Here is an 18,002-nt window from a genome sequence, read left to right on the forward strand (position 1 = left end):
AACAAAGCCAAAAATAAACGATTGAAATATTATCTGAAAAAAATTATTTACTTTATGTTTTTAAGTATCTACATGCAATATGTTTTCAACCCAGTATTAGAATATAAATGAAAAATATTAAAAACATATTTGCAAAGCAATATGTATAATAATTTATATAACTTAAAATTTGTAACAATTATTATAATAATGATAAAAAATGTATTTCATATTTTTCAAAAGCAGCTTTACAGAAAATAGTACCGTATAATTAGTGCGTAAGCTAAAGACAACAATGGCGAAGAAAATCTCCCTAGAAACAGACACAAATAAAATTCTTGAATTATTTTTGAACGTGTATGTTGCAAAGAAGGAGAAATGATCATCTATCACATAACTATGCATATTTTCTTAGTTTAGTTTTTGTGTTAAAGCACATCAAATATTTTGAATATTTAACATTTTCCACAGATCTCCAAGAACCCCAGTTTGAAAAGTTTTGGTATGGATTCACCATCTCAAATCATCAAATGAACATTTGCTCTCACAAGAGATGTAACTGTGAATATGTAACTGTCTGTTAAGATGATCTGCCCCACTCAACATCCCCCCTCCTTCAAACCCCCCCTCTTCTCAACCACAAGACCGCCAAAGAATGGAAAAACAATTGTTTCAGTCTTTTACTCAAATTGAGAACCAAAAACTAAACAAGAAATCCAGGATTCGACGTACTGTTGCAAAACTGACCCCATATGTGGTTCATTTTTTGAGGGATTCTAATTGAGTAATAGGCCAATATATGATTTATCTATTCACTGTATCCACCCCACCCCCCAACCACAATGAAATTCATATTTTTGCTGTGATCAGTGGATTGCACCACATGAAGAACCTGGTCAAACGTTTCAGTTGACTGACATAAATCAAAATAAATATAAATGACAGAGGAGGCTTGGGCGTCAGTGTCTAAATTAAGATGAGTGTTCCTGCAGTCGAAAAGTTAAGAATGTACCTCATTTCCTTTGAATGTTTGGGCTGCGACTTCCTGCAAATGCATGCACTATCTGCAGCCTGATGCCACAACAAAAGTGTGCGGTCTGCTCGAAGAAAGAGCAAGAAACAGAGAGAGAGACACCGAACGGGTTTAAGAGACAGATAATGAAGAGAGACATGAGATGGGTTAGCATCATCTCCAAGAAGCTGATTGAAAAAAAAGTAAAATTGACTTAACTTCAAAATGATCCATTTGCATATTAGTTTATTGCATATACCTGTTGCAAATTGCATATTAGGCCTACTCTGTAACAGAGCAAATAATGTTTGATTCAAAGTGAATCAGAGGCTTTATTTTTTTCTTGTGCAAATGGGCACAAATGATGCATTTATATGTAGCAATGTACGTAACACTTTTAAGCATGAGTATTCAAATGTTATGTTTTGTGGCTCTATTTAGTACAAGTACAAGCCAAAAACCCATGAGTGCCGTTAACATTTCCACTCTTTGACATAATGGCGCGACAAAACCAGGTGACAAGTGGAGTCCTGACCCAGAATCCTTCACTCCAATGACACCAGCTGCTCAGAGTAGTGTGCACCTGCTTAAAAAAATGTTAAATATCAGCTCAAACACCTCAACGACAGGAAGCTCTATCATCAGCTTGCTCTGCACCACTGTGGTGTGTGTGCGTGTGTGTGTGAGAGCAAGAGTGATGCTTTCACAAATGATGTGCCTTTGTTAAGGTGGGAAGTCAAACTCTGACGTGACTTACACAACTTGACACTTTAGCAGCACATGTCATCGAAACACGCCGAAGATTTACAGATCTCGTTGTTTTGTTCGTAATCTTGGTTAAGATGCTCTGTGGAAACATGTGTTCTTCATAAAATATAAAGCTAAAGACATGGCAATGCCTGCTGAACTGGCCCATCACTGATATCAGCATCTTCTGTCAACAGAAAAGGTGAGTTTTACTAGCGGGTTGCTACTTTTTCTTCACTTAAATCGAGGCCCAGATGAATTTGAATGAGTACAGGTTATCAGACCGGTAGGCTACTCTCTGGCAGTCTACTTTAAATCATTGAATGATTTATTGGATGAGACTTTTTTCAAGGTAAACCTAAAGCCTGAGACAGTCTGAGATAGATGGGGCAGATTATACTTTTAAAAAATCATTTTATAAGGCTTAAAATATAAGAAAAAAAACAAAAAAAAAACATAAAAGAGTTTTAAAATGAGCTCATAATATTTGCTAATATATTTGCTATTTTATTTTCTCAAAAAAATGCTGCAGAACACTCAGTGAATTAATCATGTAAAATTTAAATACAGGTATAAAATATTACTATTCTGAAGCAGAAAAGTAGATGTGTGTGTGTTCGGATTGAAATAATATCTCTGCACAGTTCAAATTGAAATTTCTAGAACACGTTTGCGCTGTCGGCTGCTTAGCGATAACAATTTGTTATTTAATTTGCAAAGTAATTCACAAAGGAAATATGACATAGTGATAATATAATGTATGTCATCGCTGGTTGTGTTGTTTTCGTATTCGACCTAAAGGTCAGTCAAGAACAATCGCGTGATTTTACATTAAAATTTTGATTCCATCACTAGGGGTGATTTTAGATGGAGTTTTCACATAATATTAAAACAGTAAAATAGAAAATCCTCAAAGATTATCAATGGTGGCATTTTTATTTTTTTATTTTTTGAAAATTGGATTTTCATAAATGCTGGGGAAGCGATTAGAAGGAAAATCCCTGCCTTCCTACTAGGTAAAGGCAGTTACTTTAAATTTTAATTTACAAATTACATTCTTGCCTTATTCCTAATCCAAATCAAACCATCATGATGTATGTTAAGATCATTTATTGATTTATTGATTTAGGGTAAGTGTCAGTCATAAAATAGTAGCTACACTTTTCTCTTGTGCAGGAGAACCGCTAAAACTGAGGTAAAATAAAATAACATAAAAAAACAACAGCTCTGTATATAATAAAGAAGGCAAAATACAAACATATTTTTTTTGGCTTAACTTTGACTGTTTGGTGTGAATCAGTGAAGTTTATCCCTCATGTCTTGACCTCTTGACCTCTGTTTACTCTCCAGCATAATGCTGAGACAGTGCACAGTGATGTGAAAAACTTGTGATTGGGATTCCAAAGGCATTTGATATCTTTGACTTTATTTCAAACCTATAAAAACACATTTTATGTAACAGGAGAATCTGGAGGCCTATGAACACAAAATCATTTGTCATCAGCACCCTCATGTCGTTCGTATGACTTTCTTTGTCCTGCATTTTTTATTTGGAAAAATATCTTAGTGTTTTTTGTCCATAAAATAAAGCAAAAACAACACTGGACCCCACTGACTATCCCTTTAAGTGATTAGGAGCACCTATATTATACAAACTATTAACTATGCTTGGTTCTTCATAAAGCAATCTGAACCCAAAACATTTGACCTAGCTGTGCATCTCTCGAGACTGATTTGCACTGATACTGGTCGGGTCAGCTAGGCCGGAGGTCAGTGGAAAGTCTTGTCTCTGTTTAGAGATCCTGCTTTGATTTGAGCTGTTCTCTCAAACAGTCCCAGGAGCTCACAGTGTTCAGTTTGACCCAGAGGGTTGAGCTTTTCCTGACCCAACAACACAGTTTCTCACGGGTCCAAAGCCCACAGAGACATACACATCGTGTTAGCACATGAACTCTGATTATTTGTCCGTTTAATGGAAATGAAATTGCTTTTGGGCTTGTGTGTTTACATATGGATAAACTACATCGCTGCAGTCTTACAAACACTTATGTACATGGATTTTTAAATGAATGTTCTATATTCGTAATGCAAAACACATAATGTTCAAGACAAGTGAAAAATACACCCAAATCGTTCACTAAGAAAACTGTCTGAAACTTATGTGTGCAAGTTGGAAAAAGGGTCTAGAATTCATTAAGAGGATTAACCTCCTTTACAGATCTGGTCCAGAACTTTGTGTTATTTTTTTTAAGACAGCTTAACCCACGGACACAAAGAAACGGTAAAATATATAAACTGAATGTTTTTGGCTCTATTTTTTTCTGATAAAACAGGAAATACACTCTCCATTAATTCCCTCTTTGTTTTAAAGTGAGCAGTCCTACACATTATTTAATGCAACTACAGTAATTAAACTCAAAGAGAAAGCATGCCAACAAATAAAAAAAATATACACACAATAAATTTCAAAACATATTTATTTATTACCCATTTGTTTATTTAGCCACTACCCTGATTTTGTTTGCCAGAAGCTAGATCGATGCACTTATTGCATTTACGAATGTATATAAATGAATTTATTTAGGCTATATTACAGTCAGAATTATGATAGTTGTCATCTTCATCTTCTGTTTTCTCTCATTTTTAGTAAATATGGGGAACTGCGGCTCTTTTGATCCTGATGATGAATTCTCCTACCATCCAGATGAATGGTGTGATCAATGTAACTGTCCAAAGCCTCCAGCCAGTCAGGTACGTCTGTGTCTGCGAAAGAGAATATTATGGCACAGTTAACTACAATACTTCTTTTTTTCTTTTCACATGCAATTTATATCAATAACCACTAAATTAGATTATAATTTGGGTTAAACAGACGCTCGCGAAAAGAAATTGTAACCATAACAACTCTTGGCTCTAGGATCCGTTTCAAAGTGGAAGGGAAAAAGTATCGGCAGGTATAGCGACAAAGCAGTGCTTTCCTTGTTTTCCACAATATTATAGATTTACACGTCACAAAAACACTATATTAACATTTTTGGATATAAAAAATTATATTTGCCATCATCTCCCATTCACCGCTATAGAAGTTTACACAAAACGGTGATTTCCGCTTCTGAGAACCTCGGAAATGTGAGAAGGTCTATTCAGTGGTTTGTTATCTAAACCTATGTAAGATCGTTTACGGTTAGCAAGCTGTGCTAGTGTCGTTACAAGATATTTAGCTTGAAGAACCAAGATCTCTGCACCCCACAAAAATTCCGGTAGGAATCCCCATGGAAGTCATTGAATAATTCACACACTGAGCATTAGAAAAAGTTGCAGGGTTTTTTTTCTTTTTTTTTTCTTCAATTAATATATTGTTTCGGAATTGTAAGACTGTTAAGAGCAGGCAGGTTGTAATGTGAGACAGTGACAGAAGTCACTAAATATGTAGGGAGACGAGAGAGAAAGGAAGTGGTGGAGCCGTTCTCTACACTAAAGACATGCATTACAAATTTATGTGGTTTATAACATAAGGCAAAACACAACAATGTCTCACAAAGTGCTACACAAAGCATTTTTGAAAAATGCCTTTAACTGAAACTGAAATGGAATATGTGTGTTTTCAGGTGATCTTTCAATATGAATCGGCAAGATGTTTAATTTAGTTGAGTAAAATAAATTGGAAAAAGATTTATGATACTGATAAACGACGACCTTTGGTTTGAGAAGGGGAGAAGATGAAAGTCCTAAAAGCGTAAGCAAGGCCTATGTTAAAACACTGACAATCTCAGTAGATCTTCTAAACATGGTTAAATATGGTTGACCACTGACCCCACACTCTCAAAACTGGTGTGATAAAAATAACACAACCCAAGTTATTTTTTTACACATCTGTGTCTATGGCAACACATTTTGTTTTATTTTTAACTCAAGCAGTTTATTATCCCCTCTTAACACGGGTAGTTTTTAGATCTTTTACAGACTAATGTTATAATCGCACAATTTGTCAGGGGATATCTTAATCTGAAATTGCCTGATGTTTAATTTAGTGTAGTTAAAAAATGTGGATAATTACTTATTTCATTTAATTTTCTGATTAAATTAGGCTCGAATACACATTCTTTGTGGCTAAAAAAATATTAATTAATTGTATCTGTTCCTTCTGTGGTCCGTCTGCGATGATGTGACTCTTTGTTTAGATGGGTCAACCCATTCAGGGTTACATAATTTGAGGGAAATGTGCCTTTGTGTTGGTTATCAATTGGAGACTAAAACTTCTAGCTAAATCTGAGACACATTTCCTTGTGATTTGTTTTTAGAAATTAATGAGAACAACACATGTTGTTATGGCATAATGAGAATGATGGAATGTTTACTTTTACTGTGGTTGTTGTTTCATAGGCTGTGAGAGAAGTAAATAAGAACAGCTCCACCCTGTTTAAAGGGAAGTGGCTTTGTTTGGTTTATGACATTATTAAATTATTGACATTGATGAACGGATCCAAATATTGAGGTTTTGATATCATAAAGAGCTCATTACTAAAACTGCTATCCCTCAGTATATATATATATATATATAATGATTACAATTCTAAAAACACAAATATTAAATAAGCTTTTTAAAAAAATACTGAGGGATAGCAGTTTTAGTATTTAGTTTTAGCAGTTAATATTATTATTTAATTTTTTGACATTGTGCTCTCTTTTCTCTCTCACACAGAACTTTGATCCTCTGATTCCGTATCCATCCCAGTACACGCCTCCACCATCATCTCCTCTTCCAGGTGAGATGATACGTTAAACACCTGTCCTACATTTTTCTCTTTAATGTGTGTTTCAGATAGCTCACTCTTGTCATCTTTGTATTCCAGAAAACATAGTGGTAGCCGTATACAAATATGAGCCATGCCACAGTGACGACCTTGCGTTTGAGAAAGGGGAGAAGATGAAAGTCCTAAATGCGTAAGCAAAGCCTATGTTAAAACAGACTGACACTCTGTGCCGATTATCTAACATTGTTGACTTCTGGGTTTTTGAGAAGTTGAAATGAACTAAATGTTTCCCTGTTTAAATTTTGATGTGCTTTAAAACACTGTCCTGGTATGTGTATATGTGTGTTTCTTAGCGATGATCCTGAATGGTACATGGCAGAGTCTCTGTTTACCGGGCAGAAGGGATACATACCACAGAATTTTGTAGCAAAACTGAACAGTATTGAGACAGAACCGTAAGTAATGTAACGTTCAATTGTATTCGGAGCGCACACACATGTATACCCAAACAAATCCACAAATACTCATGTATACCCAAACATATCCACACAATCACAATTAAATGTATGCAGATCAGCTGCTGTGGGTTTTGAAAAGAAAAGATCAAATCAGCTTCCCCCACAATGAGATTTGGGAAATGACGTCCAAAACTGTGGCTGAAAGGTGATTCATTCAGGGTATCCCTTGTCGCTTATGACAGTTGATTTACACAGTAATGGAAAGAGAAGAAAAAAAAAATACTCCCACAAATCACACAAGTTTCTGAGCATCACTATGCTAAACCACTCCAGTACTTGCTGATGCCACATTTCTGCGTATATTCAGTGTCTCTCTTTTGAGCGTGGGAGGAGTGAAACGCCCCAACCCTGTATCTTCAGAACAATTTAAACTCAAAATAAATGATCCAAATGAGATGCTTAATGAGCCAAAGCCCTAATAAAATGACAATAATGCTGTGTTGCAGGTGGTTCTTTAAAAATCTCTCCAGGAACGATGCCATGAGGCAATTACTGGCTCCTGGTAACACGCAGGGCTCCTTCCTCATCAGAGAGAGTGAGACCAGCCCAGGTGTGAAACAACGCATTGCTTCTCACACAACAACAAAAACAAACACAAAAGCATGTGGCCACATCAGACAGTGCCACAGTTCCATAGTCCCGATGCCAAGACACATGACTAAATAAAATAGTAAATAAAAGAATAATAATTCAGTGTTGTGAAAGTAGATGTGTGACTGTATGTGCACTTGGCAGCCTCTGATTGTCTTCTTGTTCTGGTGCCTCAGGTAGTTTTTCCCTATCTGTGCGAGACCTTGACCATACACAGGGCGACATCATCAAGCACTACAGAATCCGCAACCTGGACGCAGGCGGATTCTACATCACCACCAAGATCTCCTTCACTTCCCTCTCAGAGCTGGTCAAACATTATTCACGTATGTTTGGGTGTTCATATGTGCCTTAGACAAATCACTTGTCAGGTTATTTATAAAGACGTAAGACAAGAACAGTTCGATCAGGCTGTTTATAAGAGCTCAAATGTAGTGTTGTTGAAAAGTGACACGATTTGTTTATCTTTCTCTGTGCAGGAGAGGCTGATGGACTATGCACCCGCCTGGTGAAACCGTGTCAGACCCGAGCCCCTCAGAAGCCCTGGTGGCAGGATGAGTGGGAAGTTCCCCGTGAGTCTCTCATTCTAGAGCGCAGGCTGGGGCAGGGGCAGTTTGGAGAAGTATGGATGGGTAAGAAGTGTTTTACTTCCTATTTCTCAACAACTGAATTGAGTATTTTTATAGTGGGGATTAATGGTAATCGATTTAGTTACTTTCTTGATGAATAAACATAAAGCATATTTTCACATATTTTTATGGACATTGAGACCATGTCAGAACACTTGGAACACCAGTATAAGAATACCCCCCCAAAAAAATGCATTTTAGCATCCAGGTGCCTGGCCAGGTCTGTCTGTGCTTGTCTGGAAATGTTTGTGAGTGTGAGCAAACATTGTGAATTGTACCATCATAAAAGGGTATTGATAAACATGCATCTACAGGCTAAAGAGTATGTGGTGCTCTTTGAGTGTCTCAGCAACCGCCGGGCATATCATAACTGTAAATACAGTAAGCTTGTTGAAACGTTTGACAAATGTTCAGCATTGAAGTCAGTCAGAGCACTGTAAATTGGCAGATTCAGCATTTTGGTCTCACTCATCCTGTGATCTAAGACAATCATACTCATGGGTGTGCTTAAACTCACTCTTTACACACAACACAACTAACAAAAGGCATTCGTAACTCATCTTGAATAACTTTTAAAGATGAATTTTGGGTGAAATGAACACATTTGTGGTAGCTATTGTATTTATCTATCTAGAACAGAGATTCTCAACCGTTTAGACCGTTTTTGTGTTGGACAAAATTCATAGCCCCGCAATATAGGCTAAGATATTTTCCTTATTTCTGATGTAATTATGACAAAGCTGCTTGTTTTCCAAACAGAAACTGGTAGTATTAATATGTTTGTTGTGGTTTGCTATAGCATGCGATCTCATGAGTGACAAGTTGTCTTGGGGCGAGTTGCTTAAACAGTCACTAAGTTAAGACTGTGTCTGATGAACTAGCAGTTAGTCAGGGCTAATCAGTCTTTCTTTTCGGATTCAAATTAGACCAAACTATCTTTTAATGTAATTGACCAGTCTTGAAGAAAAAAATGAGAAGACATTTGGTTCTCAACCAATGGGCTTGATCAGTTGAGAACTGATCTAGAATATTAAGTATATTAATTATGATACACATTTTTGTTAGTTACCAACAGGATGCTGCAGTTTTGTGATTACAGTAACATCATCATATACGACCTACCGAACCCATATGTTCATATGTCGAGAAGATTTAAATGTGTCCAGTTTTCAAACATAAACAAACTACCGCAGTGAAATCATGCTTGTCTTGTGTTGACCCTAAAAATAGAACTATGGAAGTCACATCAATGCTTGAGTTTTTACCACTTCCTGTCCCTGGTTGCCATAGCAACTGACCACGAGAGCCCGCATCATAGCTGCCATTTTGTTTAGTTTTTTGCAGTGAATGACTTTCTTTATTCAAAGGAAAGAACTGTTCCGTGTAATGGACCGTTCTGTTCATTAAACCTCAGTTATTTTCGTTGGTGAGATAACATCATAAATCAAGCCCATAGAAATAAAGTCAACCGGTTATCAAGCAGTCAGACAATGTGAAGCCAAAGAAACTCAGTGAAGGAAAACATTGTGAATTTCTCACACAGCAAATTCTTTACAAACACCCTTATGCAAAAACACTCTCATGATAAGGAAGTAGCATTAGTTTTCACATGGCCACTTATTTCTAAAATCTTTTATAAGTATGTGATCCAAACAGAAAGATTAAATTCAGACCTTAATGAAATAGTTTGTTTCAAGTAAATCATTCTTGGTGAATGAGCTTCTACATGTTTATTTTTGAGAATCAGATTATTGAGCCTAAAAGGGATAGTTCAAACATACAAAAAATAAAATTCTATCATAATTTACTCACCCTCATGTTCCAAAACAATATGACTGTTCTTCTGTGGAAAACAAAAGAAGAAATTTTGAGATTTTTCACAATGGAAATCAATGGGCAGGGTTGGCAACATTTTTCTTTTGTGTCATACAGGTTTGAAACAATATGAGAAACTTGATGACAGAATTTTCATATGGGTGAACTACCCCTTTAAAATAAGACATAAATCATTTATTCTCTCTCTCCTTTTATAGGGCTGTATAACAACAACCGTCGAGTGGCTATCAAGAGTCTCAAGGCAGGTACCATGTCCATGAGTGCTTTCCTGGCTGAAGCAAACCTGATGAAGACCCTGCAGCACCCTCGACTGGTGCGACTTTTTGCTGTGGTTACACAGGAGCCCATTTATATCATCACAGAGTACATGGAGAACGGTGAGACACACAGATGCACTTACACACTCGTTCAAACAAAGGAGGGGAGAGTTCAATGAAATGACAAATCCTTCATAGTACTAAATGATTCATCCCTGCTTTCACCTGAACGTTCTTTACAAAACACAGACACTCTCATTGAGTGACTTCCATTTAAATTTTCATCAGGTTTTCATGATCTAACAAGTCTGAGTAGTATCAGAGCCGTGAGCACTGTCTGAGCGTTGTTTTAGTGTGTTAAAACCCACAGCAGTTCAACAGTTGTGTCCGCTCTATGAAAACAAAGCTTTCTCACGGCTTTGAAGATACTGGCATCTCAAAATGCGTCCCTCAGTCAGTCACCTGAATGACTTTTTTCGGTCTCTTTCATTGACCGCAGTGTTTTTACTTTACAAACATGTGGTCTGCCTCTTTTTCTTATATGGATGAATGCACAGCCAGTGTTGGGGAAAGTTACTTTGAAAAGTAATGCATTACAATATCGTCTTTTAATAAGTACGTTTTTTCGTGCAAGTGAGATGAGTAAATGCACGCTCACATTTAGTCTAGAACTACAATAACCATCATGTTTACACACAACGCCACTTCAAGATTAAGAAGGGACAGGGACCAAAAGTAAAACTTACAGATAATCTCAAACTTACAGTAAAACTCAACCTCTAATCTAAATATTTGGGGGGACATGTCCCCGTCAAGGTGGTAGTTACGGCCCTGATGTTTATTCCTTCATAATGCCAGTCATTGTTCACTAAGCGGTTCTGACGTCTCTCGTAACACTCTTGTAAATGGCATGCATGCAGAGCTTGTGTTTCATATCTGGCATTCCCACCTTGAGTGTTCTATCTAGAACATAAAATGACCCACTTCAGTTTTGTAGAACGCATGTCCAATTCCTTGTGTTTTGTGTCACATCATTCTATTTTAGTTCTCAGAATGTTGTTGTTGTAATACTCAGGTCTGATGCACATTTGAGAAATTCCATTTCTTCAAAACATTTTTAAACAATTTTCCATCCCTGTTACCACTCCTTTCTTCAGTATTAGTTCACCCAAAATTGAAAATTCTGTCATCATTCACTTAGCCTTGTTCATAACCAATATGACTTTCTTTTTTCTGTAGAACACCAAAGATGTTTAACAGAATGTTTATGCAGCTTTTTTCTGTTGTCAAGCTCAAAAAAAGGCATAAAACCACTTCAAATGAAATGGAAAATGTTGCACAAGTCCTAAGGACTACTTTTATGGGGCTTTTAGAATATGTCTGTCATTTTTGGAGCTTTACAGCCATTGGTTTCCATTTGCTTTGACTATACTGAAAATTGCAGCGTGAACCTTCCTCAAAATGTCTCCTTCAAAGAGAGAAATGTGTTCCACTAAAGAAAGAAAACCATACAGATTTAAAGCACCGCGATTAACTTTTAATTCTAGGTGAACCATTTCTTTAAACTAAAGGCTTGAGATGCTATAATATGGTTTGGTTCCCTTTTATTTTTGCGATATCTCCTGAGAAACCTTTAATCATGAGAAGCAAATGCGCCCTTACAGCAGTTTGTCTCAGAGGAGCTAAAGATCTTTATAACTGCAGCTCTGTTGCGTTATGTTTCTCTAACTACTAATGCATAATAAAACCCTCATGCAAACACAGCATCTCACTGCAACCTACTTAGAACAATGCACAGCACCATCAAAACAGGCCTCACATAGAAAGCAGGGTCACAGTTATAGCGTGAATTCCATCACATTAAAAAGAGACGGAGCGAGGCAGAAAGCAGACGGACAGAGAAAGTGAGAGAGCGAGCGAGAGAGAGAGGAAAGGGCAGATACAATGTGAGGTATAGAAAGAAAGTCTTTGTTCCATAGGCTAGTATCGGGAATGCTTTCTAATTCAGAGCCAACCCAGAAACTCACTACAACAAATCAGACACATAAATGGGCCACCATGGTCACAGGTGTTCACAGAAAAGACATCCACACCCTATCTTTTCACTTTTTAACGCAACAATAGCACCTTGGGTCGTCATCACAAGCGTATTACGATGCACGTTATTCCATATGTAACCCAGTATGGATTGTTTGTTGGTCTCATTGCCCTAAGAGGATTGTTGAGCCTCCAGAATGTCATATTGACGCCGACAGTAACAAAAGACTCTAAGAGGAACAGCCACGTTACTACAACGTCAGCGAGCTGATGGCAGAGCTCGTGAATGCTCCCGCTTTGTGTTCCCTCTTAAAGGAAGCTGATGGAACACTATGCTCAGCTTGTAAACCTCCCAATTCTTTGTTTGGAATCCATGTGATGTGTTTAAAAGTCCAATTGTTGTCTGTGTTGTTATTTTAAAGAAGAGGTTGATGTGCCCCTTTTCCACCCCTCTGTCATTTTAACAATGGAGACAATGATAGAATGATTCAAAAACACTGGAACTTCATCTAAACTTAACCCACGACCTTGAATTTTACACCCTAACGCGATCTGAGATCAAAGGAATGTGTACGGCGCATGATATTAGAGTTCCTAACGGGGCATTTTCCGCTGCACCTTTGTGGGAATTTCCTTCAGGGTCAGTCAGTTCTTCTTTTTCCAACACAGCCTGTCGTCTCAAAAGCAACAACTTTGGCCTTTAACATTAAACGTCTCAGCGACTGATCCAAACTGGCTACACTAATTTCCTGCAGTTGTTATGTTCTAGTTCTTGGATCTAATCTGAGTGCCGTTGTTTGCGCTTCTCGGTAACTTTGAGAAGAGCTTACAGAACGTTTTAAGCACCAAAATAACAGCATTCATCCTTCTGCTGTTTCCTTTTGCCTTTGAACTAAAATGACTGATGGTGAGAGCGTGCTTCCGGTAACATTCAGTTGTGGTAAAAGAATGTTTAAAAAAGGCTGCTGAAGACAAGACAGAAGACTTACGAACTATAAATAAAATGTTTTAACATTTAACCTTCTATTCAGACTATTGCAGTGCATGCCGGGAGTGGAAAATACCCTGGTCAATCTCACTAGCGCCAACTAGTGTCTAGGTTTCATAGTTTCAAGCCAATTTTGTTGTTCAAGCACATTTAACATTTTATGGTTTACGGTGCAAAGTTACTAAATTCTGTCATGGCTTGTTTTGCTGTATATAAATGTATGTTAAAATGTCGTGTTGACTTTTAGGCAGCCTGGTGGATTTTTTGAAGACTCCAGAAGGATGTAATTTAACCATCAATGCGCTGATCGACATGTCCGCCCAGGTAGGCTGACCATATCATTTTTGGTGGGGGTGGGGGTGTCAATACTGCGCTCAAAACATCAGGGGTGAGACATTTGTGCCCCACAGGAAACAAACTGTCCCAAATTTCTACTTGTTACAAGCTCAAGTCTACATTTCTTCAGACCCTTGTAGTCAGTTTATCACTCATTCCTCTATTTGACCGCTGTCTCTAAGCTGGTGACGTCAGCATTGCTCAGCTGCTGTTCTGCTTCCTAATCTTATGGTTAACAATGAGCATGACTGTGTGTGCTGGAACAAGTCTAGACTTTTTAATACAACAACTACCCACACCAATCTATAAACCGACTAGATGAACAGACAATATAAATGTGTTCACATATAGTGTAGAAAATAAATTATTTCTTACTTTACATTTACATTCACTGGGCAAACATACAGTTCTTTGATTGTTTGCAGGGAAATATTGTACATATAGATTGTGAGGACCTGATTTAGGTCACAGTAATTCTTGACCTAATTAATGACACTCCATGCTTCATTGAGAATATCTTATTACTATGGGAACAGTTCTGGCTGGAACGGTAGTGTAGAATCTGATAGAGGCCATGAGCTATTGACAAACAGACTGTAATTTTCTTAGTAGAGAGTTTGCGCTTTGATTCAGCTCTGGGTTTACTCCTAGAATCGACTGATTGGGTTAAAAATTAGGCTATCAGATGGTCTTGATCACTCATGGTATGAATGTCTAGTGTCTCATGTGCTCAGTGTGTAAGTGATTGGAGTGTGAAGATGAAAAAACACTGATGTTTTTGAGCAGTGTTGCAGGTCAGAGGTTCACAGGGATCGTGTGACATGGGATAGATGTAAGGAGATGGTCTCTCTCTTTCTTGGTAATGTGAAGAAACGATGGTGTCGTTTTTCAAGATATTCAATGAAATTTTGGCGGAGAAAGGATAAGAGGGAAAGTGAGAGATGGAATGTTTTAAAGCATTAAAAAGAGACGTTTTGCTTTAGGGATCAGCTTAGATGCCGTGTGATATTTTTCAGCTATTCTTTTCCATAAAGTGAATAAGATCATTCAGGGCTTTTAAAAGGTACTGGCGAAATGACTATACTTACATGCCTCTTATCAACACACAGACACAGACATGCCTGCACACTTATGCAAAACTGTCAGGCACTTTCACATTAAACCAACACGTTTTTGACGGTCTGTGTAACACTTCCTTGAACAAGCATGCACATGGTGTCATAGTGCAACATCCTCTATAGAAAAATCTGTACGGCGTTGCAACAAATGCAAAATCACACTACCATCATGCATCATTCACCGATAACGCATCTGCACACACACACACACACACACACACGATAGTGTCTGGCCACTATCATAGACCACAGTCTAATTTTTTGTGAAAGAGTTTTAGAGCATGGTAGGAACACCAAAGAGCTGATCTGGGAGAACCGTTGTCCTTCCCTCTCATTCTGCGCATCTGGGTCAGAAATAGCAGACCTCTGAGAAGCTCAGCAGCCATCACTGTTCTGAGATCAGTCAAGACTGGAGCTAGCTTAAACATGGGGAAAATAAGAAAGATGATGCATCAGGAAGTATAGCAGCAAACCAACCTTCTGAATGAAACCTATGGGTTTGTGCTGGGTGGAGTGGAGCAGTGGAGGTTAAAAGTCAAATCAAAGGAAGTTAAAGCAAAACCCTCCCTGTTTCAGGAACTGACCTCTGTCTGTCTGTGCAACGTGTGTTATGTTCGGAATGAAATACTTGCCTACTGTGTACGGTTTTGTAAAAATAGTATGTGAAACTTTTATGCAACAATAAACTGTTATAGAATGCAATATTGTTATCACTTGACCATGTTGTTGCACATTCCATCATAAAAAAAAAGAAAAGAAAAAAAGGAATTTAATACCTTTATTTAGCAAGTATGTGTTAAATTGATCAAAAGTGAGAGTAAAGACACTTATAATTTTACAAAAGATTTCCATTTCAAATAAATGCTGTTCTATTGAACGTAGTTCATCAAAGAATCGTGTATCATGGCTGCTATCAAATCAGCTTTGTCATCACAGGAATAAATGACATTTAAAAAATATTAAGACAAAAAAACTGTTGTTTTGAATTGTAATAATATTTAACATTATGACTGATTTTATTGTATTTTTGATAAAATGAATGCTGCCTTGGTGAGAATAAGAGGGGGGTAATTAAAATAAAATGTGTTTTATAGTCATTTGACTGTTTTATAAAATAATGATTCAAGGAGGAGATATACGATTTTTTTTTACAAATATTAATTGCAGTTAATTTTTTACACTGGAAATAGAAGGTCAAGTAAAGCAAAGCGCATTGTGAGATACAGCATCTAGTGCAGTATTCTCTATTATATACACCAAATGTTGTACGTCATCTTAATATTTCATGAACACTTTGCATGGTATACATAAATACTGCAGAAATAATTGCATGGTAGTATGCTATTCTAAACATACCCATAAATCACACACAGCCTTATCATTAACACTTTACTGCTCCCTGCAGGTCGCAGAGGGAATGGCTTACATAGAGCAGAAGAACTATATCCATAGAGACCTGAGAGCTGCCAACATTTTGGTGTCTGATGAGCTCATTTGCAAGATCGCTGACTTTGGCCTCGCCCGCCTCATCGAAAATAACGAATACACTGCCAGAGAGGGTAAGGTAGCATTAGCTGCATCATGCTATGTTCTGTCAATTTACCTTAGGATTACATCACCACAGAATCTCTGTATATGCGAGAAAGTCTGGCTGCTAAACTTTAAAAGACACCTAAAAATATGTCTTATGTGTAAAATCACACAGGAGCAAAGTTTCCTATCAAATGGACTGCACCTGAGGCCATAAACTACGGCACCTTTTCGATCAAATCAGATGTCTGGTCGTTTGGAGTACTGCTGACAGAGATTGTTACTTATGGAAGAATCCCATATCCAGGTAACAAACCAGCTCTATGTGCTTCCTGTTTGACCTCATTTTGCCATATCTCAGGATTTCTTTTCACTGTTACTCCTGATCTTTCAGGGATGACAAACCCAGAGGTGATCGCAAACCTTGAGAGAGGGTACCGCATGCCTTGCCCTGATAACTGCCCAGAGGCTCTCTATAACGTCATGAAACACTGCTGGACAGAGAGCCCAGACAACCGGCCCACCTTTGAGTACCTGCGCAGTGTTCTAGAGGACTTTTTCACCGCCACAGAGAGACAGTACCAGGAGCAGCCCTGCTGAAAAGATTCATCTTATGAACAGCAGAATTTGAAAAAAATGACAGCCCATGGGGTCACATTAAAGACTCAATGTTGATAATGAAATATTTCAAAATACAGTTTTAAGTGTAGTAAAAAGACAAAAGAAACAGACATTTTGATGAGAATAAGCCAATGATTAACAGTGAAAATGAAAATTGGGTCATTAATTACCAGACTTTTGTTCATCTTTGGAACACAAATGAAGACCTTTTTGATGAAATCTGAGCAATTTCTGTCTCTCAGCTGACAGCTTTGATGCTTCAAAAAGATCATAAAACGAATCCATGCGAATTGAGTGGTTTAGTCCAAATTTTCTGAAGACACTCGATCACTTTATGAACAGATTGAATTTGGGCTTTTATTTCACATATAAACATTGATCAGCGAACAAAAACAGAAGCTCAACCAAACATGATTGACATGCGAGCTTATGCGGAAGCTCAAACGTGCTGCGTAACACGAGAATGAATCTCATTGGCTGTTGCTGAAGCTCAAACGTGCTGTGTAACACAAGAATGAACCTCATTGGTTCTTCTCACAAGTCAAGTGAACATGCTTGAGCTTCCATTTACCACAAATAATGTGCGAGTTGATGAATTTTTATATGTGAATAAAAGCCTAAATTCAATCTGTTTATCATATAAAACGATTGTCTCTCTTCAGAAAATTTTGGACTAAACTGCTCAATTCACATGGATTCGTTTTAGGATCTCTTTATGAACGTTTTGTAGCAGTCAATGGACGGACAGAAATCAACATTTTTGGATGAACTATACCTTTAAACATGGATTTGTGGAAAAACTTTGGCTACAATTCATCAGTTGTAAGTGTGCTCTCAATGCATGAGTGAATGTCCTGCTTTGTGTTCACCCTTTGAGCTTTTAGTATTTCTGCTTTCTGTGCATTCTGCTATTTTATTTTTATTTTTTATAAATAACTGCATGAACTACTGAACCAGTAAAACAGTCCAAGAGATAAATTGGCCTCATTCTGTCTCGTTTAATCTATTTAGACAACTCTTTTACAGATTCACTGACCGCTGCTTGTTTT

The 18,002-nt window shown here is 37.4% G+C and overlaps 1 protein-coding gene across 1 annotated transcript; it reads left to right on the plus strand.

Annotated features, from left to right (window-relative positions):
- Positions 1-1,627: 1,627 nt before the first annotated feature.
- lck (LCK proto-oncogene, Src family tyrosine kinase) lies at positions 1,628-17,931 on the plus strand. The gene is made up of 13 exons (XM_082143992.1): positions 1,628-1,940; positions 4,386-4,489; positions 6,441-6,504; positions 6,592-6,682; positions 6,846-6,947; positions 7,457-7,560; positions 7,778-7,927; positions 8,081-8,233; positions 10,264-10,443; positions 13,596-13,672; positions 16,208-16,361; positions 16,508-16,639; positions 16,727-17,931. The coding sequence occupies exons 2-13, from the start codon at positions 4,391-4,393 to the stop codon at positions 16,930-16,932; spliced, it is 1,512 nt and encodes a 503-aa protein (XP_082000118.1). The 5' UTR covers positions 1,628-1,940; positions 4,386-4,390; the 3' UTR covers positions 16,933-17,931.
- The last annotated feature ends 71 nt before the right edge of the window (positions 17,932-18,002 follow it).

Source organism: Leuciscus leuciscus, assembly GCF_965113295.1.
Source record: "Leuciscus leuciscus genome assembly, chromosome: 17".
NCBI lineage: Eukaryota > Metazoa > Chordata > Actinopteri > Cypriniformes > Leuciscidae > Leuciscus > Leuciscus leuciscus.

What these genes read in the sequence shown, in the direction of transcription:
- lck (XM_082143992.1), top strand. Translation starts at nt 4,391, where the DNA reads ATGGGGAACTGCGGCTCTTTTGATCCTGATGATGAATTCTCCTACCAT. An exon ending in ACCATCATCTCCTCTTCCAG is followed by an intron (nt 6,505 to 6,591) that starts GTGAGATGATAC and finishes TTTGTATTCCAG; the next exon opens with AAAACATAGTGGTAGCCGTA. An exon ending in AGAGAGTGAGACCAGCCCAG is followed by an intron (nt 7,561 to 7,777) that starts GTGTGAAACAAC and finishes CTGGTGCCTCAG; the next exon opens with GTAGTTTTTCCCTATCTGTG.